This window comes from Dreissena polymorpha, chromosome 4 (assembly GCF_020536995.1).
Source record: "Dreissena polymorpha isolate Duluth1 chromosome 4, UMN_Dpol_1.0, whole genome shotgun sequence".
In the NCBI taxonomy this organism is placed as follows: domain Eukaryota; kingdom Metazoa; phylum Mollusca; class Bivalvia; order Myida; family Dreissenidae; genus Dreissena; species Dreissena polymorpha.
Window position 1 is genome coordinate 91,817,313 of NC_068358.1, and position 12,051 is coordinate 91,829,363.

At 34.3% G+C, this 12,051-nt stretch overlaps 1 protein-coding gene across 2 annotated transcripts in view; it reads right to left on the reverse strand.

The window, feature by feature from the left end:
- Positions 1-5,937: 5,937 nt before the first annotated feature.
- Positions 5,938-12,051, reverse strand: part of LOC127880172 (protocadherin-9-like) — a 78,437-nt gene continuing 72,323 nt past the window's right edge. For both annotated transcript variants that reach the window (XM_052427424.1, XM_052427425.1), the window contains one exon: positions 5,938-10,312. In XM_052427424.1, coding sequence (XP_052283384.1) covers positions 9,990-10,312 — 323 coding nt within the window. In that variant the 3' untranslated portion in view covers positions 5,938-9,989. The remainder of the gene's footprint in view (positions 10,313-12,051) is intronic.

Sequence of the window (12,051 nt, forward strand, 5' to 3'; positions counted from 1 at the left end):
GTACTGTTTCTCATTTTAACAGATCATGTGATGTTAACAGGGTATTTTTTATTAAAAAACAATACAATTTCATTCGATAAACACATTCACTACTTCGATATATTTGAAAATGTATGACCCTTTCAAGTCTTCTTTCAATAGGCATCCTTGTTGTTCCTCTGTTAGCTTTAGTTGCTTAAATTTTCTGATATTTTCAGTTACATAATTTAAGTAATTAAAAACGAAACATTTTTGTAAATTTGATGTTGGTTGTTTTACTAATACTCACTGAAATATTAGGAACACAATCAACGTTATCATATCCTCTTGGACTCACATGCTTCTGCGCGGGAAAAATTGTCACCAATTTAGGCTATTTAAAAGCTTTTGAAAATGCAGGACAATGAAAAACGTTTCATAATGGACGCCTTTCGTGACAAAATGTTTTCTAGAGACCATTAGGAGCATGCGCTCAACCAATTAGCAAGCAATTTGGTAATGGGCGAATTAATGGTGCATTTGAAATAATGACGTTTGTTTGCTGCATTAGCTCTGTTACTCGCTATCAACGACGAATCTTCGACAGCGATTGATTGATATAAATAATGGACGAACATGTTTTAGTTGTGAAAATGTACTATGGATGCCATCGGGGAAAGAGGATGCAATGCTATAACGATCCCTACTACCGACAAATTAAAATGCATATCATATTTTTAACTTTTTTCTCGTATATTGATGATTTTAAATAGATTTTGATATTAGCTGCGCGATCCTGAATGAAGCGTTTTCCTGGTTATATGTATGTATCAAATAGCTTATATATGTACTGTACTAAATATTGTAGTATTAAACAATTACTTTATGCAATATGGTGTCCTGTGCAACACTGATGTGCAAATATGATCATACTACTTTACTTGTCGTATTATTTTTGTTAGAATGTTGTTACTTTATTTTCAGATATTCTCCCAATTGATTGATTGCTTTAATCACGACACTATGAAAATGCGAAAACCATGTTACGATTGCTGTTGAATGTAACAGTCACGCTCAAATGGCGATCGGCCTGATCAATTAGTTTGCTGAAAATGAATTAACTGACCAAATGACTTTGGCTAAAGTCTTGTCATTTGGGTTCTTGTTACCATGTCAAGGTTCTATCCGGGGCATATGTGTGCTTTCACGTGACGAAATTAACACCCTGCCCGGCCTCGGTGCTTAGTCAATATGCTTGCCATTGTCAACTGTTCACTCTGATTTAATTACAAATTACTGATGCGAAAAACACAAATTAAGGAACAAGGGTCATTCACACAAGATAACAACAGTTGATGAAATGTCTCAAAAGGTCGTCGAAATTCAAGTGCCTTGCTTTTTCCGTGGCTAATTGGAACATTCAAGCCATAGATTGCAGGCGAGGACTGGATCCCCCAGGGCATCAATATGGGTGGAACTGACGACTTGAAATTTGAAATAGGGGCCAGGTGCTGAACGGGGTGCTGGGGTCGTCGTATAGAGTGACAAAGACGTTGCCGCCGGTTACCAGTTGACGTTAAAAGTGTGTTGTACAACAACTGTAAGAAGCTATTGTTGGGTAACTTGTCACACAATCTGATAAGTTTACAAGTGTCTCTGGAGGTTTCACTTCATTAAAAGTCCATTAGTGAAACCGGTATTCAGCTCTTGCATTTTTAATCAGAAAGACTTCACGAGGACCTGTTTTAAGTTGAAACGATTTGAAAAGGAAATACTTCAGTTAAATTGTCTGAATTGTTTCGTTTGATCTCCACATGCTACTTAATCGGGTGATATAAACTTTCAACTTGAATCATTTTCATATTTGATTTTGTTAACACTGGAAAACGCTCTCTGGACACCCTATTGCCCAATTAATTTTATGTTATTAATTTGCTGCTTGGACGGATGTGGTGGCATGTGGCCCATTACTAGACCAATAGTCTTCGATAATGTGCTTGTAAGTATGCAACTTATTAAAGAGACACACTATTTTGAATATAATAATCCACTAGTATCATGATAGAATTATATCACTGAAAGTAGTCATATTCTAATTCATGCGCCTATGTTGTTCCGTTATTACCTATATTAGTTTTGATTTCTATACAGCATTGCTGTTATATTATTTCTTCTTTATAAAATTCTGCAAAAGTAATAAGTCCCGACACAGATAATTTCAAAAGAAAGTGTTGCATTTTATAGCATACATCTAACTAAATATGTATTTCATAGACTGTTGAAAAACTGAATAAATTATAAGTTCACAATCATCACGTATGTGGTCTCCTGTCATGTTTGGAATTATGGAAATTTATACACCATAATTACGCTTCCAGAAGAGAAAATGCCTATTGTTTCCCAGATTTTGTAAAGCGCATTTTAATAACTGGGTGTTTAAATATCTGCAAAAAGACATTAAGGAAACACTGAACTCTCCAGGAAAGTAATTAAACGCATCCTTTCGTAATCCAGGTGGGATCGGGATCGTTGTATCAACAGCGATTTTGCATATCGGAATAGCAGAAGGTTGGGAATGAAGCGAATACTGGGTATGCAACTTTGGGAAACATTAGTGCAGATGCCTAAATTGAAAGCAGCAGCTAACTGCATACAGTATGTCAAATCTCATAAAGTTACATCAGTATACGAAAGGGCAGATCGAAGGTCCTTGGATACTCAACTGAAAACCGAATGAACTTTCCTGTTCAAAGCAACTTCCATGATGTTTGTCTAATAAATGTGGCTTCCGACCATTCTTTTTTTAATATAATGATAAAATTATCAATCATGGAACAATAATATGACCTACTGAGTGATCACAAGGTTTCGCGGCCAGAAAAGGAAAACTGCACTGCCCCCTAGCGGTAGTGTTTTTCAATAGACCTTCATTCTTCCACTTGAATGAAGATTTAACACTAAATGTGACTTCTTGAGCGCTTCTTGAGCGTTCAGTGGGTTTCACTTCAGTCATAATAAGAAAACTGCCCAGTCCTTTGCTGTAAATATTATTATTATACCGGATTTATATAGCGCCCTTTTCATGCAATAGTGCACGTTCAAAGGCGCTTATGAAATGTTTTTCATTGGACCGTAACCATTTCTGTATTGGTCCGAGACATCATTTGAACAAATATTCAAGATATTTTTCAAAAAGATGGGCCAAAAAGTGACTTCTGGAGGGTTCAAAAGGTTTCATGCAAAACCATCTAAGGATTATCGTCCTTCCACCTGGCAGCCTTGTTTTTCAACAGACCGAAAACATTTGTCGAAGGCTGCCGAGAAATCATCACAACACATGTTCTGAGCGAGTTTGATGACAAAGTGACACAAGTTTTTTTTACCTCATGTGACGCACTTTCGAACAGGTTGAAATACCATTGAGATAAACCAAGTTTCGAAGATTTGGCATTAAATTTGGCCTACAGAGTGTTGACACGATTAATGTTGACCACATCGGTTGGACCATTATGATCACAAAATCAAAAAAGTGTGATGTACAGGATCGTAAACAACCTGGTGGACATCGATTCCAGAAGCGTACTCATACCAGCAGGAGTGCACACCAGAGGCCATGCAAACCGCTTCATAGTGCCATTCACGACAGTCAATGCCTACCAGTATTCCTTCTTCCCAACTGGAATACGCCTCTGGAATGGTCTCCCAGAACAGGTGGTCATTTCCCCGTCCATAGATGTCTTTAAGACTATGATGGGGGAGCTCTGCATATAACTCTGGAGCAAAATGTTTTTATCCGGCTTTTAACCATTGTTCTTCCCTTCACACGTGTACATAGTTCACAATTGTGCGACAATGTCCCAGAGGGACCCAGCACATTAACCGAGAGAGATAGAGATAGATCTCAGCATGAGCGTTTTGTTTTATTCACTGATCTTAAGATAATAATTTGCAAACAGACAATAAGGATGAATAATCATTCATAGTTTATCTTCTTAATGATAGTACATTTCTCTAAAACATTGATTTATGTGTTAGCTTCGTTTGAAACTTTTTTAAAATTCTTGAGATCAGTTGTCGAAACTTCGGCACTAAATAAAACTGAAACACTGTCTGAAAAATTATTGCCACAAGACAATTGAAAAGGCATGTGTCGTGGACGAAGGAATATTACATCATAAACAAGGCTATTGTCAAGCAATATGGTCCCCTACCGGCTCCACCATTGTCAGAAATTCCACCATTTTCAGATTTTTTAATATATTTTTTGGTTGCCATAGCTACCACAATTTTTGACGTACGAACAAAATGAAATGACGTGCATAATGTCCATATTGCCATCTATCCATGTTGCAAGTTTCATGAAAAAATATTAAGAACTTTTAAAGTTATCGCAGGATCCAGAAAAGTGTGACGGACAGACAGACTGACTGACAGACAGAGCGCAAACCATTATTCTCCTCCGGTGAAACCGGTAGGGGATAATAAAACCAAGATAATTTGATTTAGTTATCACTTTTAAACTGAAGAAGAAATTATTTAACCTATAAAATATCCATATTGTCACCAACGGAAATCGACGAATTTTATATTATTAGTCAAGGCTTTTTAAAACCAGGGAGTACAAATGATTGTGAACAAAAAAGACATTTGACGAAATTATTTGCTTAGGAGTACGACATACTTGAATTCTTAACATCTTTGTACTTACAGAAACACACAGGTTTATAAAATATATATTTACATTTTAATTTTTAAATACATCTCAAATTGGAATTTAGTGCTAGAAAACTTAAAGTTTAAGTTATTGCAGATATTTATTGGTTTCGGTAGGTTATTGCCTTTAACTTGAATATTGGTCTTTTAAATTATTAGTTTTGAACTATGATTACACTTGAACTAAAATGTATGCTCTACAGAAACCAATCTTTTAAATTGCTGCTTTTCCACTGTTTTGTCATACATTTTACATGGGTTTAACTGTATTTTTTGGGAATTATAACAACATAACGTTAACGTAATTTAACGAAATCACTCCAAAGTCATACAGTGAAAATTATGGAAAATATTCACTGTTATTATTCACTGTTTGAAACGGTTATTATCAGTTTTAAATCACTCATAATTCCCTACACACCAAAGGATAGAATAAACAAGAGATGTGTTTGTCAGAAACACAATGCCCCCTACTGCGCCTCTTGATGCCATATATTTGACCTTTGACCTTGGAGGATGACCTTGACTTCTCCACTCAAAATGTGCAGCTACATTAGATACTCATGCATGCCAAATATCAAGTTGCTATCTTCAATATTGCAAAAGTTATGGGCAATGTTAAAGTTTTCGGACGGACGTACAGACCGATGGACAGTTCAACTGCTATATGCCATCCTACCGGGGGGCATAAAAAGTGTGTTCTTTTAATTTACCCTCTAAACTATAAAAGCTCCGTATGCATCAGTTTACAAACGCATATAATATTATGTATTACCGGTATACAATTAACTTGATATGATTCGGATGTACTGTGTCTCATTTAAATGAAGGCTAGGTGCATTATAGTGTACAAAACAAAAGAAGGATACTGTTTACACAATAAAGTTTATTCAGTAACAATTAAGGATTTACATATTTTAAACGCAAAATATATAATACAGAATTCATACAAATATAAAAATGACTAACACACTATCAAATATAAAGATGCACAACCTTCCGCGGTAAACATTAATACATCATAAATATAAACCATTTGAAAGTTATAAAACTGTTGCAGTTATATAAACATGCGTATCATGAACACAAGAATAGATATTTAAATGATAATTTGAAATATAAATATGTGTCTTGTTCTGAGATAACTGGGCTTAATTCATGTGCGTTAAGTGTCGTCCCAGATTAGCCTGTGCAGTCCGCACAGGCTACCAGGCTAATCAGGGACGACACTTTCCGCCTAAACTTGATTTTTGGTAAGGAGGGACTTCCTTGAAACTAAAAATACTATACAAGCGGAAAGTGTCGTCCCTGATTAGCTTGTGCTGACTGCACAGGCTAATCTGGGACGACACTTTACGCACATGAATTAAGCCCAGTTTTCTGAGAACAAGACACATATTTTTCACGCATCATACATACATTAAATAAAGTTAAAACCGCTCGTGTATCTATTACAAACATAATTCCTACCTTAAGGGGACCAACATATCCATAATGTTTAATCCATGACTGCGTGTTTCATGTAGCCTTAGAATATGTCCAGTAACACTAAGTTTATGATGTTTTTCGTAAATGATGCTTTTTCAAGGTACATGTATTGTCTTAATCTATTGATCTGCAATTTTAAGTAAATGCATGAATAATTTAAAATTATCACTTTGAAGAATCAATACCTTTTAATGCCTTTAGGATCAAAAGAATCACTCTCGATTTATTTTATCTTTTATTTACTAATGGCACTTGATATAGACATTCTTATTTGAAACATTTGCTATGGGTTATTACAATAGACTAACAAGTATAAACTATTTTTAAAGAAATGAAAATCTAATAATTAAATTCCACAAATAAATTGTTTAGAAAAACCAATTGTTGATAATGCCATCTAATTAAACACTTGCACATAAAATGACTCATCAAACCTTCAGAAGCTAAAATAGTTCCTAATAAATTAAATAAGAAAAACCTTGCTACTAAAACAATAATGATAACGATCTTAATTCTGTGTCGAAGGTTAACTGTCAATGAGTAAGGACACAGCCGCTGTCATTATTTACTTAATTATAGCCTAGTGGTTACAGTGTTTTCTGGACTAAGAAGTCCTACTAACAAGGTGTTCAGTAATTTATTAAGATGTTAACAAGATGTTGTATTTGTGGTTAAGATAGGCCAATTTGCTGTTGTGTTGACATGACAACCAGACCACCAGGCAACAGATGGACTCAGTTCAAGTTCAGATGAAGTACTTTTTTATTGTTGAAATATATTTAAATTATTATACTTTCAGTAACACTTTCTAGCTTAATTAAATCTCCTTAGTTTCTTAGTAACTCCTCAATTCAGTTGCATAATTAATTTTATATTTGTTTCAGTTGGTTAAATGTTTAGACTTTTTGTGGTAGTTCACAAATTATGGAAGCTAAGATTTTTTTTTCAGAATTACAATTTACTGTAAACAATGTTACATCCTCTAGTACCTTAATTCATCTATCAAACACCAACGTAAATCAGCATTATACTTCTTCACTAATAACAATTGAAAATGTATGCAGAAAACATTTATGCTATTACATTCACAACAAATGCTGAGGCAGGAAAAGCTTTGAAAATTCTTAGTACAAACCATAAGATTTACAGGACACAAGCTTTGTGTTAAAAAAATCATCAAAAACAGAAAAAAATACATTAATAAATCATCAAACACAACAGATTTATATCAATGAATCCTATCTTCTGAATAGCATAAGAGTTCGTTCACGTGTCTTCAAATTATGTCTTTACACAATATTTCCTTGATATAATTAAGTGTCATGAGTTCCAGAAAAAAACTGTACAATTCCAAATTAAGTCCCTTTCAAAGGCAACAATGTGTGAATTTATTGCAAATGTCAACAAGAAGATAACTGGATTTATGGTCATAATTACAGCATCTGTCCTGGTCCTTCTGACTATTTTAAGTGGGGCTGCAATGGCCATTCATTGATAGACACAATGTGATCTGTCAAAACAGGGCACTGAACGTTTCTCTAAAAAGAAAATGGCCCCCATAAAATGGAGAGAAAATATTTGGAACATTTGAAATAAAATTATAAGACTAATATTGCTACCAACTGTTGTAACATAGTTTCATGAAAATTCATAGTCACATGATTCTATAACAAACATCACAATATTTTATTTTTTTTTTGGCAGTTTTAATATAAATAAGCGGAAGAAAACATATACAGAACAAAACTGAATAATTAATTACAAAGAAAATAACTTGTTTTTATAACATGGCCTACGCTCCAGGAGTGAAATAATGTAATGCTCAATTTTCTTTATTACACGGGTGTTATTACACTAGTCATATAACAGTGAAATGATGTCATTTTTGTTACGAAATGTCATCATTATTCCAGCGAATTTCTTCAGTTAAACTCTTTAAATCTTATCCGTTGAAAAACGGTGAAAAGAGCATAAAATAAAAAGAAAATTTGTTGGTCATGTTATAAATAGAATCTTGCAAGCCTCGTTTTTATCTTTATTTAGATGACGAGTTTAATATTTTCAATACAAAATGACCATGCAAGATCCTATATATAAGATATTTCATTTAAAATGCGAATCAACATAATATTCATTATTAAGAATTCAGTTTGTGGCTTTAACTTTAGAATATTTATCTCATTAAAAACGTTCATACCCTAAATAACAGCATTTATGTTCTATGGATAATTATCATAAGAATAAATGTATTAACATAATTATTAGACATCAGACATGGACAATAATTATTCAAACACATTCACTTAATTATAGCATATTATATCTTAATAACTCATGCAAGTTATTGATTACTATGTATGAGCCCAGTCATGCATGCTGGCATGACAAGACTCATATAATTGTCCCTTTACCACTTAGATACGTCTTTTCGCGCATTTGTAGTCCCTTAGAAAGTTAATTTTAAAGGGACTGTCAACCACAAATGACGAAAAAAGCAAAGTTCTAAATTACCGTTTTTTTACAATTATTAGTTTATACTAATTGAAATGTCACGACTGGTATATTACATTACTTTAAAAAAGTTAATATTTTCAGTATATTAGGTAATACAATTTCGTAATGTGAAATCGATAGTACATTGCGAAAATAGGTGACATAACGATATACACACTATAAATAACGCAAGTAGACAGATCATTTTATATATAAAATATATTCAATTCACTAAGCATGCACAATTTGCATTCCTGGGTTTATCACGTGACGACGATGATCAATCTACTGGCGTTATTTATAGTTAACTGGTAGTTACCTGTTAGACATACCCAGTAAAATTTATTACCGAATATACTGAAAATATGAAAACTTAACAACTTTTTTCAAGTAATGTAATATACCAGTCGAGATATTTTATTCAATATAAACAAATAATGGTAAAAAATTACAGTATTTTACATCTTTTCTTTTCTTCGTCATCGTGGTTGACAGTCCCTTTAAAAAATACTTCTTACTAGATTCACGTGTAAAAGGCTTCATTTCCAACCCTTAGATACTGATGAGCAGCAAATAGCATAAAACCTGAACAGACTGCGAGTTACTTGCAGGCTGTTCTGGTTTTATGCTGGCTGCAAAAGCCATTTTCACATTGCTTCTGATGGGGAATGGGTTAAGTATGTATATATTAAGGTTACATTATGATCAATTGTCCTAACATTTTAATAGGAAAACAAAACGAACCATTATTCATCATCTGTCTTATATTACAATTTGTCTTACATATTAACATTGAATATTGCAAACTGTGTCACAGATGAACACACAACTAAAATCAAGATGTGAGAATCATGAAATAGGAAAGGTTTCACATGTAACAAAGAAGCACCATTTATATATTTTTTTTTCAAACTCACAGCACTGAAACAAAATAGTGTACACAGAAATTGAACAAACATATGGACAGTTCCACAAAATAAATTATGACATACACAATTTATCACAGACTTATTCTTGCATAGAGGATGCCTGAGGAAGTAACAAATGTGTTGCCACTTGAAAAGCAGCCTCATTTAATAATGAGAAAATCATATGCCTTTTTGTATATAACTTGATGTATGATACTTCATTTGATGTTTATTTTTAGGTAAAAGGTGCTCTTTATTAACGTAAAACATATATCATTGTGTATTTAATCAAATCATGAATCTATTTATCCTACACAAATAAGAAAGTGGCAAAACCTTTGAAAATTCCATCAAACATCAAAATCTCACTTATATTTGATTTTTGTGTAGTTTTTACACCAAAACTATTTTACAGTCAATATTTTACATCTATACATAAGAAGGAACCCAACTGTCTGATTTTTTATCTCTGGTTTCGCGCAAGGATTCTCGTTCAATGTATGGCTTTCTCACAGTGAACTTTGGTTTGTCGCCTCCAACCAAATTAGTTAAAGTTTTGTCCAGACCTAGTTTATTGTTTGTCAAGTCTGTAGACTTTGGGCGGCCATTTTGTTTTCCATGTGGAGACATTGAATAACTTTGCGGTTCCCCACTGGGAGGCACTGAAGAGCTGTGCCCATGGCGTGTTGGTATTGAACTCTTCAACAGATGGGTATTGCTACCAGCACTTGACAAGTTTGGATCCCGCTCGTCTGGAGAACAAAATAAATAAGAGAATGAAATAATTTTAAAATTAAAAACCTTTTTTATATTGCTGATGCAACATATCTATTCACGATTATTCACTAAAACCCAAAGATTTGTAGTGCATGTGTGCACTGGAGAGTGATAACCACTGTATCTGTTACAACAGAATAATGTTTTCTGTACTGTTTTCAAGTCATAACTAGTTCGCTGCTGCAAAATGCATAGTAGAGCTGTAAATTCAACCATCAAATTATTAACAGAAACAAGAAGAACAAATAAAACTTTTAACAAAAATATAAGTACCGATAATTAATTCCATGAAATGATACTAATGGCCCATTTCTACAGCTATGAAAGGGTTGCTGTATAATATAGACGAAGTCCAATAAAAGAAGAAATGCCATTCAAGTAGCACAAGGGAGGGAATCAATGTTGTGCCACACTGGGCAATGGCATTCAGCCTGTTTTCTCTTGGACAAGATTCATTATCTACCATTTCAAGCTTGTTCTCCCTACTTCATAGGACATGCAGTACTGGGGTATTGACATGCCTCTCTGATAGCAGATTGAGAGTAAAATGCTCAGGGATACTGGATACAAATATTGGTTGTGAGCTGAGGGATAAGATTGCATGGTAACATGCTGTTAGGCAGTGGGTTTAATTGTTAAAATTTATTTGATCCTGCATAATCATTTACTTGATGGTGCGTTAGTATGCCAAAATATAATATTTACATGTCCTTACAATATATAAATTATCATTACATTCCAAAAACTATTTTAGCCACGATAAAATCATCTCACTGATATTTGTTTTGTATTTAAAGAAAACATTAACAGAGGGTCAAGCTGCTACAGGGTTGGCTTGAGAAGGAAGTCTCCTTCCCATGTTTATAGAAAAGTTGAGAAACCTAAATGAATAAATTCTTTTTAAGGGGGGAGAGGGTAAACTTAACTAGAAATGGCGCGGCAGAGGCAGACGCGTATCCCCACGCCACAGGTTTGACCCAGGGGACGCCCCAAGGTTGGTAATGGGGCCGTATTGTCATAAGAGATGTTCAGTATCAATTTGAAGTAAATCTGTGTAGAAATGAAGAAGTTAATGTTAAATAACATAAAAAAGAGTGAAAATCTCTTACGCGGCCCCACCCCAACCCCCATAACTTTTGACCCAGGGATCAGATCAAAATTCCAAATAGTGCAGGGTCGCACATATGCTCATAGCTACCATGTGTGTAAGTTTCAAGGTTCTAGTGCTAATAGTGTAGGAGGAGATAGTGGCCAGGACGGACGGACAGACAGACGGACGGCGGAGATAACCACAATATCCCCACGCTTTTCAAAAAGCGTGGGAATAAATACATAACAGATTGGGTGAATGATAGAGAAAGAATACCACCACTGATTAAGATGTGATGTTTACAGTAGAAGCTTGCCATTTTGAATGAATACTATAAACTACAGTAATTTAAGCCTCACTCTGGGGAAAGGGGGCTTAATGCATCTAGGTAAAGTCCCACATTAGCCTGTGCTGTCTGACAACAATTTCTGCCTCAACTGGAATTTTTTTAAAAAGAGACTTCGTTTTAACAAAAAATGTTGACCCTGATAAGCCTGTGCTGACTGCACAGGCTAATGACTGCACAGGCTAATACGATACGAAACTTAACGCAAATGCATTAAGCACCATTTTTGCAGAGCGTGGTTCATTTCCATTCACTGGACTGTGATATACCCACCCACC